Source organism: Neoarius graeffei, chromosome 26 (genome assembly GCF_027579695.1).
Source record: "Neoarius graeffei isolate fNeoGra1 chromosome 26, fNeoGra1.pri, whole genome shotgun sequence".
Taxonomy (NCBI): domain Eukaryota; kingdom Metazoa; phylum Chordata; class Actinopteri; order Siluriformes; family Ariidae; genus Neoarius; species Neoarius graeffei.
Genome location: NC_083594.1, coordinates 53,387,231 through 53,405,294, shown reverse-complemented (window position 1 = coordinate 53,405,294; position 18,064 = coordinate 53,387,231). Strand labels below are relative to the sequence as shown.

The following is an 18,064-nucleotide window of genomic DNA, read 5'->3' as shown; positions in this document are numbered from 1 at the left end:
AAGCAGCAAATTATTTGTTATCTCCAAAATTAAGGCATAAACACTGCTATCATGAGGAAAATGATAACCAGGAAGTTAAAGGTTAATGACAAGCATTAATTAAAACCACCACGATGCAAGCAAAAGCAGGAAACTACTGAACAATGTGCTGATGTTGCCTTCATCAGTTCACTAACATACGACTTTCATACAGTATATGTTTTATATTCACATCACACAAAACATGATTCTTAATGATGTTACATATATATTTAGCAAATGTCCGTGATAACACTGTGCACTGTTGCTTAAAGCTTGATCTCTGTGCATGTCTGATACTCTGGTAAATATTTTCTTTGTTTGTCGTTGATGAGCAGCTTGCTGTCAATTTCACAACTTTCCGTCTCTTCAGGGTTGAGAAAGACCCGTTTCCTCTTGCCAAAACTTCACACTGAGAAAAGTTACTGATTTATTTGACAGAGGAAAGACGGGAACCTTTCTGGCCTGAACTGAGAAACACGACTTTTGGATCCTCTCGGTTGTAATATTAAATTTGAATCATGATAAGAATTCATCTTTCTTGCCAGCTTTACTCTTGAATCTGCCAGTCAAGCAGGGGGTGATGGGACTTTGGTCTTTAAGTGAGTCTTTATTAAATCGTCAGATGCCAAGCTAAATGATTTCCTTCGCCTTTTTTTCTGTTACTTTTGTTCACTTGGCAGACTCATTTTATCAAAGCGACTTACAACAAAGCAGAATATAGACCAAGGCTTAAAGTGGTTCTCTGCCAGCATGGCTGAAGCTCAAAATCTCTCACATAAACCTGGACTGCTTCCCTGCCTCTTATCAGAGTTAACATTACTTAGGAGGAGAACTAATTTAAAAGTAAATTCCTCAAGTTGCTCTGTCGTAGGCATGCAAGCTAATACAAATACTTTATTCAGTTTGAGCAGATGTGGCCTTCTACATGTTCTCCTAGTGGGTTTCTTGAGGGTTCTCCGGTTTTGTCTACCTCCTTAAAAACATTCTAAGCCAGGGGAAGCTGTGGCCTAATGGTTAGAGAAGCAGTTTTGGGACCAAAAGGTTGCTGGTTTGATTCCCTGGACCAGCAGGAATGGCTGAAGCACCCTTGAGCAAGGCACCTAACCCTTATCTGTAAAGGTGTGTGTGCTGGTACCCTGCAATGGACAGGAGTCCCATCCAGGGTGTGTTCCTTCCTTATGCCTGGAATGTTCCGGATCTAAATTGACTAATCAGGATAAAGCAGTTACTGAAACTGTAGGATTAAAAAACCCACTTATGAACTGGAGTGATGTAGCTGAGGTTGAGGAACTGTCACATCCACAGTTGATATGTTTTCTACTTCTATGTTTTTTGTTTTTTTTACCCCAGTGTTCTGCCCTTACACTGACTCTGCTGTGTGCAGGTTTGCTATCATGCTGCAGTGTTGGGATCCAGACCCAGAGCTGAGACCCAGCTTCTCCACACTGGTCTCTGAGGTGATGGATATCCTCTCGGGCCTGGAAGGAGAGCACTACATCAGCCTGAAAGTGACGTACGTCAACCTGGACCAGCCACGCCCTTACCCCGCCCTCACCGACTCCGCAGACGAGTGCGAGTCCTTGGATGAGGACGAGGCGGTCTCGACTGCCACCTGAGCAGCTGCGCGTGCCCGTCACTATTAGAAAAGGTGCTAAGACGTCAACCCAGAGTCAGTGATTATTTATTTATTACATAGCAGCCGTACTGGAATGTAAAGTTGTGAAAGAAGTGTGCTTTCTGTAGCATCCAGAAAAGGTGTCTGAGGCAAAACGAAGTGCACACTGCACAAAGTCAGCCTTTCATTTTATTCAGAAATCGCAACACATCCACCAAGATTGGACCTGAATCAGAACAGGTGCCAGTTATTACAGTGCGAACAGTTGAGCGATTAAGAGACTGACAAAGGATTTGGTTCATCAGAGATGATCTGGTATTTTTAGTAAAAAAAAAAAAAAAAAAGGAAGTTGTGATTACAGAAATTAGCGACAAATGAGAAAGAGGCTTGGATTTCACATCAATCATTTCCAGACCTGTAGAATTCTGGAAACATGCAATATGTTCTGTCGACTTTAAAGGTTTCCTTTTTCAGGATACAGACAATAACCTTAAAAAAAAACAAAATACTTGCTTTGTATTTGTATCAATTCAATAATTAGTGCTCTGTAAGGAACATGATGAGCATCTGCCATAATTTTACGACATAGCAGTTTGGGTTTTTATTAAAATTAAATTGAAGGTTTTGTTTGTTTGTTTTTCTCTGCACAACGTCAGCTGAAAGCTGCTGTATTCCTTGTCAGGTTCAATCCACCTGAGCAAAAGCAGAAACCATGTCTTCACAGATATTACTTTTGAAAACCAGCAGAGTTTTTTTTTTTTGTTGTTTTGAGGGATCCAAGTCACTCAAAGTGTCCGAAGTTGTAATTTGTAAAATCCTGCATTTTGTAACTTCTGTCATGTCGACGCTGCTGACAGATTGTGACAAAAAAATTTCTGCACTGACAGAAATATGGCTGATTTTTAAAGTTGTGCTCTTCGCCTGAGTGTTTTGCGTTCTCAGTCCTGCAGCACAGCTCGTCTCATCCATCTGCGTTTCCAAAATGTTTTGTAGCACATTTTGATGATTGATCTAAAGCATCAGAACACGTTCTAGAAAAGCTAGGAGGCAAAAATCCCACATTGGATTGTTTTAAGATCTTATTTTCCCACTATTCACTGTGCTGTCTGGGTGGGAGGGGTTTACACTCTCTCCCCCACTGATCACACTGGCACGAGCCAATCGTGAGCGTCTGTGTGTTCATGTATGCGGAAGAAGGCAGACGGCGCATTTGCTCTGAGGGTGTCTGACTGTAAGCACTTTGCAGTGAGCTCCGAGGTCAGACCTCGCTCGTTCACGATGCACTCATCTTCCCCTCGTATGATCTCATTTATGTGAATTTTCACAGTCGTGAATTCATTTTCCTGATTATTCCATCACCAGGTGAATGCACCTTTCGCCTTGACGCTTCCGTGAGCAATCGGTCTCATCAGGCCGCACTCGGACAGGTCCGAGTGAACAAAAAAATAAAGGAGCAAAAGAGGATGTATTATCGAGGATGCGTATTATATGTATTATAACTATTGAAATATTTTTAAGTGCTTCTCATTGCATATTGTACTGTACATATACAGCGCTGTGCAAAAGTCTTTGGCCCCTTTTTTTCATACAAACTTTGTTATAGATTTCTGTTTTATGACATCTACGTTCATTATCAAGTCACAACATTACAAAAACATTTTAGAGTTCCAAACGTTTGTTGTTGTTGTTTGTTCCAGCACAAAATTAAATGTTACAGAAAGAAAAAAGTTTGTATCTGAGCAGCATATTACAGACAGAAGAGCCCACTTTCAGATTAAAAAAGAAACCATAATGAAGGCTGCTGGGTTTTGGTGCAAAATGAAGAAGTGAGTGTGACAGTCAAAGTGTGCAGAAGAACTGCGGCTGGTTCTGTAAGATGCTCAGTAAAACCTACAGCTCATTTCTGCATCAAACTGCACTCACTGGACCGGAAACTTTTTTTTTTTTAAAGCAGGGGGTCGTCTCACACCAAATACTGACTTTGTTTCATTTATTATGACTTACTGATTACTGTTTATAGTATTTTTTTTATGTTGAAGCATTTAATTTCATTATTTTTAAGGACATTTTTGGTCGACAGCATTTTTTTTTACATGAGCCTCAGACTTTTGTATGTGTTGTATGTGATCAATTTAGATTAATTAATCAAAAAGCATGTAATTAATTAGATTGTTTTTATTTTTAATTGTTTCACAGAATGAATAATAATAATGAAAAAAAAAATGTCGCAAGGTTCTGGCTGCCGTAATCACAGGTATTAAACCTGGTGATTGTCATGAAGGAAAATGATGATGCTCTGTTTTAATAATAGAGAAATCAGGAATCAAGGTTACGGGTGTCAACAGGATACGTTACGATTTCTGTCCAACAATTTAATATTTTCTTTTACAATAGCACTGAGCTAGCAGTAGACTGGGAGAGTTATAAAACACCAGGATCGGTACAGGCAGGATTTTTTTTTTTTTTTTTTTGTGTGTGTGTGTGTGTGTGTGTGTGTGTGTGTGAAAGTAAACAGTTATATAAGAGAGCAGTATCGTGTTCCTCAGAGACAGTGATATTACAGATATTAGCTGAGATGGTGAATCGTCGAGCTTTCGCATCTTCTGATGTTGTAAACACGCACATTTGAGTTTTGTTGACATTTATATTTGTCGAATGTACATTCCAGTAGAAGACAGTGGTCACACTTTACTACTAGACCACTAAAAAGGAATATTTAGCCCGAATGTGCTCATGCGTCGAACACTGAACCAGGTAGCATCTTATTTATTTTAGTGTTAACCAGCACCTGCTTGGTTTCAGTCCTAATTAGCAAAGCTAAAGTGTTTTTCAGCCTGATCTCTGTTTGTTACGTTTGCGTGTTCAGTCCAGACAAGAATTTTTACAAGACAAGAATCCAACTATAAACACAAATCTGAATAATCTTCTGAAAGGACGAATTTTTCAGATGTACAGATAAATTTAAGATGCGTCTGCAGGCGCGGGCGGATTTATTCATCACGGGTTAAAGGAGATACACAGAACCTTTATTTTTAAATACATTTCTAAGTGGATAGTATGTCCGCCCTTGACTCTTGTATGCTGCATAAATGGAAATAAAAATATATATTTTTGAGAGTTAAAATCGACTGCAAAGTTGGGATTGGAGCTGCCCCGCTGAGCCAGCCAACCCTGAGTGCGTGACGTCACGGCAGGAACCGGTTTTCAGGCCGAGGCCTTTTACAGCTATAGGCCAAAGTCATATAAATTAAAAATTTATGGTGAGAGTGAGAAATAACGTTACCGACTTGCTCAACTAAGACTGATTTGACTTCATTGATTGTGGTTTGACTCTCATTAAAACAGGATGGGTGTTATAACTTATGCCACATACATGTACATGCATGCATTTTCACTGATAAAATGTAAAAGGCTCATTAAATAATCAGATGAACTGAGACAATCACATTCTGAAGCAAATTAAATAATCTCATGCCGCTAACTTAAACACACAATACAAGTTACATGTATTAATCTAAATGCAGGTACACAAATGAGAGTCGGCGCTTACCCATCTGTGTTCTCGCTTCTTGAAGGCCGACCTTGTGGCCGATTTGTTTTGAAACAATCTGACTTTCAGTTGTTCATTCAGTTCTCCGTTCATTCGCTTCTTCCACGTAAGGGTGAGATATTGCTGCTGAGGCAAGTATATCCAACGGAGAAATCAGACTGCTGCTCCACTCATTCTCCATTTTCTCCATACTGAGTACTCCGCCATTACTGCTCGGCTCAGGCAATCACTAAAACCCGGGACTGGACGGGACGTCACCCTCGGCTCACGCTCCGGGAGGACTGGTGCAACTGAACTTACTTTCCTTTTTTTTTTTTAAATTTAATTAAATACTTTTCCTTTTCTTGTAGTTTTCTTTTTCTTTAATTGTTGGTACTGCACCCTCTTTCAGTACGGGCTTATAGCCAACGCTCCTCAACAGATCAGAGGTTTCGTACGAGTCTTCAGTAAAATGTGCAGAGCAGAGGAGAGACCACTTTGTAGGCGCCCAATGTGCCCATGAACTTCTTGCAAAACGTGTCCAAATCTTTGCAGTTTGAACATTCTTGGGCCATGAATGCAACGTAAATCCAGCTTCTGTCGTGTTGCTGCACCCGCCAGCAGCACATCTACGTGGCAAGGCGATAAATTAGCTCAAAATGGAGGATCGGAGCTGCAGTCAGCTCTGTGTTTTAGTATAGCGGAAATGGCGATGAGACCGATAGACTTCCTGCTGTGACGTCAAGGTCATTCACTCAGACCGCTACCTATATGAATCACTTTAATCGTAAAAATTACTGTATTAGATTTATTGTTAACGCTTAAAACTATTCCTGTGCCATTCTTGAGGTCATTTATAAATGAAAGTGAGGCCATGGCTCTGCGTATATGCTTTAAGCAAGCATCAAAAACAAAACAAAAAAATCTCCATAGAGACTTTTGTAAAACATTTTCATTTTATGTTCGGGTTAAAATTTAATGTGCGCCACGATGTTCAACGCAGTCTTTCGAATCCCACCACCTGCCGCACTCCACACATCAACAGAGAGGTGAGAATCAACTGATTTTTAAAAAATAAATACACACTGTTGCATCGAGAGAAACTAAAGATGCTAGTCAGAGTTTATTTTATTTTATTTATATATTTTTTTAACGTGAGATGCAAGGATAAAACACCAGCTTGTGCGATTATATTTGTTTGTGTCCCAGAGTCTGAATAAATTCTGTAACTCACAAACTTGCTGAGGACAGACAGTGTATTTCTGATATCGCGTTAACGCCCACTTTTTTAGCCGAGTCAGTTAAGGGACTGTAGATGACACTGGAGCTTTTACACACCTGGAGGACTTGATCAATTCATGAGTCCATTTGAATTGTGTCCTATTTCAAGTCATTTCTGTGTCTGTTACTCGTGATAAACATTCGACTGAAAAACGTTTTGACTGTTTGTGATCACTGACCGCATGAGCTGCGGCTGCAGTGTACTTTGGCTCATAGGACTGTACATAATTGTACGTTTGAGAATGAAACAGTATGTACTTGCTTTAGATTCTTGATGCACAAGTTTTATTGATGCCTGATTTTCATTCTGTAACTGAACTCATGACATTGTGTGGCTGTGCTCGATGTGACCTGTGCGTTTCTCATTTAAACACCTCAGATAGCATCACGATACTTTATTTCACTGGCTTTAATTTGAAGTTCCTCAAATCGTATAGGAGTTTTATCATGGTTCATAACAAATGTTTAAATAAAAAGATGTCAAGAAAGACAGTTTTGTTTCACTTCATGCCGTCTTTATTTCTTTTATACATTGATGAGTGATGTGATTGTGTCGTTATTGTTTTTTTTGTTTTTTTTTTAATTGTTCTGTCATGTTATGATGATCACACTGGCTCATATTCACTGTTATATCAGTATTTACACGGTTACATTTGCGTGAAACCACACTTCGTCCTCATAGGTACTTTTCTCGGCTCCATGTTCAGGTTGTGCAAATCACCTGCGCTGAGATGGCAGATTTTTCTTGAATAGAAGCATCCGAGATTATTCAATAGTGCCTTTAAATGTACGCCCTCACCATTAATCTTGGGGGGGGGAATCGGGATAGAAAATACGGACTTTCCTTTGCTATGAATTGTAATAAGAAGTCACATAAAATCAACACACTATTTGAAGACTAAAAAGACTCCTATGATGATATATGAATGAGTATTAAATGATATTTGTATTTCCTAATGGTCACCGTGTCGGATCAGACAATCATCGTGCCATAAATTCTTGCCGTGTCTTAGTCGGGAGACTGGCAACACTGCAAGTTTGACTCTCATCAATCATCGTTGGGGAGGAGGGTCAAGAAACTGTCAATCATGGGTACAGAAGGAACGTCAAGAAACATGTTGGAGGAGTCGTCAAACTCGGCGAGAAAAGAAAATTCTGACATGCTCGAGTTTTTGTCAGGGTGTCATCGGGTGTCTGAGACGCGACATCACTGTTCTTTGATTGTGTCACACTACAAAGTCTGTTCATCGTTCCTGACTTTTCATGTTCAGGCCTGAGGCTGGAAATTTGTCCAAATCAGGCTGAATTTGTATCATCTGATCCCGGCGTAAGAGATGGCATAATCCCACTTTTTCTTTTCCCATACCGATACTGAAACGTTGAGTATCACCTGATACCGATACTTAAGGAATATTATTTTCTTTAAAAACTCTTAAGCTTGAAAATGTTATTCAAATTAAAAAAAGTCTGTTTATATGTAAAGGTTTCCAGTTCTGAAAAACATTTCTAAATTCAATTCAATTCCAGTCTTTGCTGTTTTTACAGGATCTGATATCTGATACATTTTCTTCAAAATCTGATCCACCATTTTTGTTTGTGTATTGGACATCGGATCAATGCCGTCTCTGTATTAAATCCTCATGAGTCGAAATCCTTCAACATGAACCAACTCGGAGGAGGCTGCACTGGCAGAGTGTCACCATTGGAGGACAGTAGAGTCTCTCTCGTCTCGTGCCCCTTCTCTCTCTCTCTCTCTCTCTCTCTCTCTCACACACACAGCTGCAGGTGAGTCTTTGTCGAGGAGAATGAATGAGTTCCATATTTTTCCACAGAATGTTCTGCAGACCCATGTTACTGCACTTCATAAACTCTATCATTAACGTGAACGTGTCAGTTTTCTGCTTTTCCAGTCATCAGGTCTGTTCACGTCTCCACCACGGTCTTGCGCCCCTCCTTATTGACGGCAGCTTTCTCAGGGGTTTGTGAGTATTTTACTGTACGAGTTTGGATGTGTGTGTGTGTGTTAGGTGAAGTCGATGGTTTCTGCAGTAAAGGAAAAGGAACCTGATGTGTTGAGATTTAGATTTGCACTAAAATTACAAGGCTAATGAGGAACAGAAGAATATTGCTATCAGTTTGGCGTTGTAGAGCTTGCAAGCGTCAGGCGTCACACGCTCACTGGATTGTTTGGCAGTTTTTTGACACTTTGCGTCGTGGAATTTTCAAGTGTAGCACATTTTTATTTCCCCACACGCGATCAGATGGTGTTACAGAGTGAAACAACAGGCCTCGTTTATCACTCATTTAATAAAGTTGTCTAAATGTTTTCCCAAGCTAAAGATCCCCTTTAGATTTCCAAATTTCAGCTCGAAATTACCAAGAGCTTTTTTAAAAGATGTTTTTAATAAAAAAATGTGCCCGTATAATCTGTATATATACACACACTCACCAGCCACTTTATTAGGAACACCCATACACCCACCTGCAGCTGTTTTCTGCAGTTCTCTAATCAGCCAATCCCTTGACACGCATCAAATCACGCAGAAACAAATCAAGAGCTTCAGTTAATGTTCACAGTGTTCAAACATCAGAATGGGAAACATTGTGATCTCACAGTGAAGTGTGACTTTCTTTCTTTCACTGTGGTACAGTATGGGTGTTGGGTGGTTTGAGCCAGATGGAGCGTGAAGGTTTGAGTATTTCAGAAACTGCTGATCTCCTGGGGTTTTCACACACAACAGGCTCTAGAGTTTACACAGAATGGTGCGAAAAACAAAAAACCTCAAATGAGTGAATGAGGGACAGTTCTGTAGGTGGAAACAAAAACGCCTTGTTGATAAGAAAGGGTCAGAGATCAGAAAATGGTCAGATTGGTTTGAGCTTTTTGTGCCAGGAAGGATACAGTAACTCATATAATCACTCTTTACAACCGTGGTGAGCAGAAAAGCATCTCAGCATGCAACAGCAGAACAGAAGAACACACTGGGTTCCACTCCTGCAGCCAAGAACAGGGATCTTAGAATCAACAACAAGTTCCTATTAAAGTGGCCGGGGAGTGAGTATTCGCAGTCACTCACTGCCAGCTCTACTGAACGCTCAAGGATCATGTTGTAGACGCACTCCGGAGCAAACGTGGGAATTTACAAATAAATCTGTTCATTAAACCTGTCACTATCCGCTGCGTTTACTTTTTAGCAACAAGATCCTTGTAGCTTCTGTGTGACGGAGGAAATCAAATTTCAGACCACAAGCATGTTTTGTCTGATAAGGGAAAAGTGTGCAAATTTTAATTTTGGCTTCTTTTGTGAGGTAAGGGTTGGGTCTCTCTCTCTCTCTCTCTCTCTCTCTTTATCTTTCTCTCTGATCTCTTCAGACAGGAGAGAGAAAACGAGAGCAAGCTGTGAGGAAGTTCTGACACCCTGCAGAACTCTACAGCTTGCAAAGGACTGAGAGGGTAAAAGAAAAATAGAGGGAGGGAGAAGACGAAGAGTGAGGGAGAAAGCATCTGATGATCAGTCTCAGCATTTAAGTCTAGGCTGAAAACATATCTGTTTAGTCAAGCCTTTTGTTAATGGTGTTTATGAGGTAAAGGAGTAGATCTGGAGGGTCCTCAGACATAGAGTGTTTTGGTAAACTGGGATGTATGGATGCTGTCAGTCCCCACTCGCTTGCTCACTCGAGTTTGTTGACGGTGTAGTGGCTGCTGCTTTATGTCCCGGGGCCCCTCATGCCTGTGTTACCTTCTGGCTCTCTCCTTTTAGTTATGCTGTCATAGTTAGTTGCCGGAGTCCCTGCTTGTACTCGGTGCAATATGTATACTGTTCCTACTTATTCAGGTGACATTGGGCATACCTAACCACCTGTGTTTTCTTTCCCTCCCCCCCACCCCAAATCTGTCCCTCTGAGTTACATGGAGTCAACAGGAAATCTTTTGGTGGAGACGGTGGGGACCTCGACTGGCTATCGTAGCCTGCAGGGAATCGGCCGTCAGACTTTCTGTCGCATGTCCCAGACCCGGTGAAATGTAACTGAATTGTCTTGGCCAGCCCTAAGGGTCCCATCTGCATCTCATCATTGCTGAAGAGTGTGCTCCCATCACCCAATCAAGCATCCAGCCAGAGCAGGTCATGATATATTTTTTACCATATTAACATGCCATTGTTGTGTGTTATGCCTGATGTAAAGACTCTCGTCTCTGCGAGCCTACCACACAGATTTAATACTTGTCATTTTTAGGGCATACCTAACAACGTGTTTTCTTCCCCCCCCCCCCCCCCCCCCCCCCCCATCTGTCCCTCTGAGTTACATGTTGATCCTGGGATTGAGATGCTGGCCTCTTCTGCCCCTCGGACCTGCTTGATCCATCCTGGTGCCCTGTGTCTGGTCGGAGTTTTATCGCCCCACTCCTGTGAAGGACGGCCCCATGAGGACAGTTGAGGGTTATACCTGTTAAAACTGTTAATATTATAGTCAGGCTGTCTGTTGTTGCCCAAATGAGGATGGGTTCCCTTTTGAGTCTGGTTCCTCTCGAGGTTTCTTCCTCATGTCGTCTGAGGGAGTTTTTCCTTGCCACCGTCGCCACAGGCTTCTCATTGGGGATAGATTAGGGATAAAATTAGCTCATGTTTTAAGTCGTTCAAATTCTGTAAAGCTGCTTTGCGGCAATGTTTATTGTTAAAAGCGCTATACAAATAAACTTGATTTGATTTGATGTTTATTTCCTTCTTGGTTTTTTTCTGTTGAAGTTAGTGTGTGTGTGTGTGTGTTGTACTGCTGTGAGCCTCAGCGCCCCAACACACACACACACACACACACACACAAAACAAACTACTTCTCCCAGAACTTTCTGAACTTTATATTGGTCTCTCACGCTCTCCCTCATTTTCTGTGTACAAAAGTAAAATCCCAGATGGTGGAGCTTCCGAATGGCACTGAGATGAGAACGCACATTGTCATCAAGTTTCAGACTCGGAGTGTGTGTGTAGAGCACAGGGCATGTGAGAAACAGAGGAGTCACACACACACTTGTCTTGCACCAAGGCATAAATAATGCACACTTCACTTCATCAGGAAGGACGTGGAGCTGATCGTATGATGTGTGAAGACCAGACTTGAGTTCTGGAGCGTTCCAGCGAGACGAAGTTGCCAAGAAGCTCATAGGTTTACATGTCCAGGCCGTGACACAGGGTTTCTCAGCTACCTTGTAGCTACAGCCTGTAATCAGTGAGTCAGTGGTTCTGCATCACATACTGTCGCTTGCCATCTTGTGTAACTTCATGAGTCCAGAACAGAAGAGGCATGGCTTGGACCTGAGGAGCGAATACGCATGAAAGGTTTTTCAGTTTTCTAAGGAAGGAGTCTCCAGTGTCAGCACTTTGTTCGTCATTCAGTACGTGGTTGGGGGTTTTTTGAGCAGAGGAAAATCTTCAGGACAGACGAGTTTGTGATTTCTTTCCTTCCATGACATGGTGCAGTTCCTCAGGTAAGGCGTGTGTAGGATTGAGGACTGTTATTATAATCTGATAAAATTGTATTTGCCACACTCTTTCTGCTGTCGAACCTTTTTCTTTTGCTTATTATTAGGGCCCGAGCCCTATGGGCGAAGGCCCTATTGTTCTTGTAAGAGTTCACTATTATTAGGGCCCGAGCCCTATGGGCGAAGGCCCTATTGTTCTTGTAAGAGTTCACTATTGTTATTCTTCTTCTTCTTCTTCTTCTTCTTCCGTCTTCTTCTTCTTCTTTATTTTTCTCCGCTGTTGGGCCATTTTCGGGGCGCTTGCCATGGGCGAAAACGCACGAAATTTGGCACCAGTTCCGAGAATTGCCACCGCTACTCAGAACCAGAAGCCCAAACTTGGCCGGGGCTCAGGGCCTCTATAGCGCCCCCTAAGTCGTTGTGATTTTGGCCTCCCGCATTAAGGTGCCTGGGTGCCATGTAGTTTGTAGTAGTGGCATGCCATTTGGTACGCATATGTATCTCACTAAGCCGGACAAAAATGTAATGCCAATGCATTGGCCACGCCCAACAGGACGTGAGGTAATTTCACTTTTGTGCGAAATGCATGGCCACGAAGACGGCGCAACTCCTCCTAGACCGTTCATAGGAATGTCACCAAAATTGATAGACATCATCTACAGACATGGCTGACAAAAGTTACTAAATACGTTTCACGTAGGATAAACCGTTCAGAAGTTATACGTCAATCAGTTTTCGATGCAAAATTTTACATGCTTAAAAATTCATAACAAATCTTCTGATTGCTCAAAACTGCTCATACTTCACACGCAAATCACTCATTGGGCTTCTGACATGTTACCCAATTTCTGTGATATTTCGCCACTGGGGGCGCTATTTTTGGGCAAAAATTCCAATCTTTCCTCAAATTTGGTCAAACTTCACGGCCACCCTCTTACTACCTCCCATGTCATGTATACCACATTTTGGGAATTTTCGTCCATGGGGGGCGCTGTTTTTGGCCGACGCGTTTGCTCCAAAACGGGTTTTTGGTAAATAATTCCATCATGCTTTTCCTTCACACCACTACCTTGTGATAGTACGTTGCTGTTGTAGACACTTATTTTTCCAACTCATAATCGCTCATGTACAGCATAGCGCCACCTACTGACATGGGAAAAACCAAACAATTTATTCTTCAAAAATCTATATCTCATCTTCTATTTACTCAATTGTCATCAAACTTCATACGCAAACTCTTCATAGCTCACCTGACACATACGCCAAATTTTGTGCACTTTTGCCACTGGGGGCGCTATTTTTGGGCAAAAAATACAATCTTTCCTCAAATTTGGTCAAACTTCACGGCCACCCTCTTACTACCTCCCATGTCATGTATACCACATTTTGGGAATTTTCGTCCATGGGGGGCGCTGTTTTTGGCCGACGCAATTGCTCCAAAACGGGTTTTTGGTAAATCATTCCATAATGCTTTTCCTTCACACCACTACCTTGTGATAGTACGTTGCTGTTGTAGACACTTATTTTTCCAACTCATAATCGCTCATGTACAGCATAGCGCCACCTACTGACATGGGAAAAAACACAAAATTTATTCTTCAAAAATCTATATCTCATCTTCTATTTACTCAATTGTCATCAAACTTCATACGCAAACTCTTCATAGCTCACCTGACATATACGCCAGATTTTGTGCACTTTCGCCCCTGGGGGTGCTGGTTATGGCTAAAATGATATTGCAGCTTCTGATTTGTCAAACTTGGCAAGCAAACTCTTTACAAGACCCTTATTGGGGCGCTTGCCATGGTCGACAACGCACGAAATTTGGCTCCTTTTTCTTAGACTGCCACCGCTACTGAGAACCAGAAGCCCAGATCCAGGCGGGCCTCAGGGCCTCTATAGCGCCCCCCGAGCACCGTACAGTGCGAGACCCTATTGTTGCCATGTGTCCAATTCTGTGCTTTGTCGCCACTGTGGGAGTAATGTCTCTTGCCGAAGAAGCTGTGGAAGGTCTTTCGCGGGGACGCATGCCCCCGCCCCCCTTGGCCGCTGGAGCGAGGGCCCGTCGAGGCCGCTTGCGGCTTTAATTATTCTTCCGTCTTCTTCTTCTTCTTCTTCTTCTTCCGTCTTCTTCTTCTTCTTTATTTTTCTCCGCTGTTGGGCCATTTTCGGGGCGCTTGCCATGGGCGAAAACGCACGAAATTTGGCACCAGTTCCGAGAATTGCCACCGCTACTCAGAACCAGAAGCCCAAACTTGGCCGGGGCTCAGGGCCTCTATAGCGCCCCCTAAGTCGTTGTGATTTTGGCCTCCCGCATTAAGGTGCCTGGGTGCCATGTAGTTTGTAGTAGTGGCATGCCATTTGGTACGCATATGTATCTCACTAAGCCGGACAAAAATCTAATGCCAATGCATTAGCCACGCCCAACAGGAAGTGAGGTACTTTCACTTTTGTGCGAAATGCATGGCCTCGAAGACGGCGCAACTCCTCCTAGACCGTTCATAGGAATGTCACCAAAATTGATACACATCATCTACAGACATGGCTGACAAAAGTTACTAAATACGTTTCACGTAGGATAAACCGTTCCGAAGTTATACGTCAATCAATTTTCGATGCAAAATTTTACATGCTTAAAAATTCATAAATCTTCTGATTGCTCAAAACTGCTCATACTTCACACGCAAATCACTCATTGGGCTTCTGACATGTTACCCAATTTCTGTGATATTTCGCCACTGGGGGCGCTATTTTTGGGCAAAAATTCCAATCTTTCCTCAAATTTGGTCAAACTTCACGGCCACCCTCTTACTACCTCCCATGTCATGTATACCACGTTTTGGAAATTTTCGTCCATGGGGGGCGCTGTTTTTGGCCGACGCAATTGCTCCAAAACGGGTTTTTGGTTAATAATTCCATAATGCTTTTCCTTCACACCACTACCTTGTGACAGTACGTTGCTGTTGTAGACACTTATTTTTCCAACTCATAATCGCTCATGTACAGCATAGCGCCACCTACTGACATGGGAAAAACCAAAAAATTTATTCTTCAAAAATCTATATCTCATCTTCTATTTACTCAATTGTCATCAAACTTCATACGCAAACTCTTCATAGCTCACCTGACGTCTACGCCAAATTTTGTGCACTTTCGCCCCTGGGGGTGCTGGTTATGGCAAAAATGATATTGCAGCTTCTGATTTGTCAAACTTGCCAAGCAAACTCTTTACAAGACCCTTATTGGGGCGCTTGCTATGGTCGACAACGCACGAAATTTGGCTCCTTTTTCTTAGACTGCCACCGCTACTGAGAACCAGAAGCCCAGATCCAGGCGGGCCTCAGGGCCTCTATAGCGCCCCCTAACTCGTTGTGATTTTGGCCTCCCGCATTAAGGTGCCTGGTTGCCATGTAGTTTGTAGTAGTGGCATGCCATTTGGTACGCATATGTATCTCACTAAGCCGGACAAAAATGTAATGCCAATGCATTAGCCACGCCCAACAGGAAGTGAGGTAATTTCACTTTTGTGCGAAATGCATGGCCGTGAAGACGGCGCAACTCCTCCTAGACCGTTCATAGGAATGTCACCAAAATTGATACACATCATCTACAGACATGGCTGACAAAAGTTACTAAATACGTTTCACGTAGCATAAACCGTTCAGAAGTTATACGTCAATCAATTTTCAATGCAAAATTTTACTTGCTTAAAAATTCATAACAAATCTTCTAATTGCTCAAAACTGCTCATACTTCACATGCAGATCACTCATTGGGCTTCTGACATGTTACCCACTTTCTGTGATATTTCGCCACTGGGGGCGCTATTTTTGGGCAAAAAATCCAATCTTTCCTCAAATTTGGTCAAACTTCACGGCCACCCTCTTCCTACCTCCCATGTCATGTATACCACATTTTGGGAATTTTCATCCATGGGGGGCGCTGTTTTAAAATTTATTCTTCAAAAATCTATATCTCATCTTCTATTTACTCAATTGTCATCAAACTTCATACGCAAACTCTTCATAGCTCACCTTACATATACGCCAAATTTTGTGCACTTTCGCCCCTGGGGGTGCTGGTTATGGCAAAAATGATATTGCAGCTTCTGATTTGTCAAACTTGGCAAGCAAACTCTTTACAAGACCCTTATTGGGGCGCTTGCCATGGTCGACAACGCACAAAATTTGGTTCCTTTTTCTTAGACTGCCACCGCTACTGAGAACCAGAAGCCCAGATCCAGGCGGGCCTCTATAGCGCCACCCGAGCACCGTTCAGTGCGAGACCCTATTGTTGCCATGTGTCCATTTCTGTGCTTTGACGCCATTTTGGGAGTAATGTCTCTTGCCGAAGAAGCTGTGGAAGGTATTTCGCGGGGACGCATGCCCCCGCCCCCCTTGGCCCCTGGCGCGAGGGCCCGTCGAGGCCGCTTGCGGCTTTAATTATTCTTTCTCCCTGAGGTGGTGAAGGTGTTATGGCTTTTTATCTGTTTTGTTTGTTTGTGCATCTGTTCATCTGAGATTCTTGTTAGCACGATATTTCAAGGACCAGTGGTTGAATGTTTGGAGGATTTATGTGGTCTGGTCATTTGGCCCAGAAGATGAGATTTTGGAATTGATCCAAACAGGGACAAGGTCACAGCAAGGTCAGATATCTGAAATGGTTTTCCTTTAACAGCTTCCTTGCTGTTTGAAGTGTACTTTAACGGTATTTCAGGGATACAAATTAGTAGCAAGGATACCACTGATGTCGGATTGTTCTACTTGGTGTGTGTGTGTGTGTGTGTGTAAAAGTCATATTAAGCAATTTACCATTCAAGTTTCGATTAGCTTTAAATTTTTTTTACCATTTGCGATCCTCAACATTTTGGAATTGCTTTCGGAGGAACAGTGTAAGATGTGTGAGTGCAAGGACAAGAAGGCTTCCTGTGAAACACTCGGACACACAGCAGTTCCGAGAGAGGAGCAGGAAGAAACATCTGGTACAACCACTGTGCATTTTACATCGTCCAATTTTTCTGAAGCCATAGATGCCTTTTCACTGTTTATGGCTGCAGTAAATCTGCACTTTGTGGTAATCACTGACTGTAACTCTCCAGAGTGGACACACCAAGTTCTCTCTCTCTCTCTCTCTCTCTCTCTCTGTGTATCAGCAGGAGCCTGAGAGAACGCTCACTGTCGGAGCCTCCTGCCACTCACCTGAAAGAGGGGGAAAAAAGACATTCTTCTTCTCCTCCCCACGATATCGAACTCTGCATCTTCAATATTTCATGACTGTATCTCTGAGAACCAACAACAGGAAGAAAAGAGAATAAATCAGAGAGAGATAGGGAGGCGCTCTCCTCACACTGATGGGAGGTCAGAGTCATGAACGCAGCGGTGTAAAGAGTGATCGATCCGTCACAGAAAGAGCATCGCACTGTTTCCCCTCCTCAACTGAGCAGCTGTTTCTCCATCGTTCCTCACCTCAGGTTGTTATTGACCCTGAATCAGGAGGGGTGAAGAGAAACGAGTTCTCTAGCAACGGTGCTTGAAATGAACTTTATCAGTAATTCAAAAAAACACGCAAACGAGTTAAATACAAAATACAGGAACTGTGTAAACCAGCAGTACAAAACAAGGCCATAATAATAATAATAATAATAATAATAGCAGCAGCATATTCAAGACTTTTTTTTTTAGATTACAGAGACATTTCAGAATATAACCCAATGTGATGATGGTGATGGTGAAGGAAAGAAAAAGGAATAAAACTAAGAGTAATAAACATACCTGCAAACTAGTCGCTTTTCGGCGAAATTCGCTGTTTTGCAAACAAACTATGTCATTCTCGTGATTCATCTAGATCCGAAAAGTTTTTTTGTTGGAGGGGTCGGGGGATCAGCGGTGGATAGGACTTTCAGTAAAATGGGATTGCCATCTTCACAAGAGTCATTTGGCCAATCACAAACATCCAAGTCAATCCATCTTTCCCACAGCGAACTAAACCTTTCATCTCATTATCTGTAGCCGCTTTATCCTGTTCTACAGGGTCGCAGGCAAGCTGGAGCCTATCCCAGCTGACTACGGGCGAAAGGCGGGGTACACCCTGGACAAGTCGCCAGGTCATCACAGGGCTGACACATAGACACAGACAACCATTC

The 18,064-nt window shown here is 42.4% G+C and overlaps 1 protein-coding gene across 1 annotated transcript in view; it reads left to right on the top strand.

Annotated features, from left to right (window-relative positions):
- Nucleotides 1-6,936, top strand: part of mst1rb (macrophage stimulating 1 receptor b) — a 41,537-nt gene extending 34,601 nt beyond the window's left edge. Inside the window, exon 21 of the mRNA XM_060910475.1 lies at nt 1,406-6,936. Within this exon, the coding sequence (XP_060766458.1) occupies nt 1,406-1,637 (232 nt within the window). The 3' untranslated portion in view covers nt 1,638-6,936. The remainder of the gene's footprint in view (nt 1-1,405) is intronic.
- Nucleotides 6,937-18,064: the final 11,128 nt, after the last annotated feature.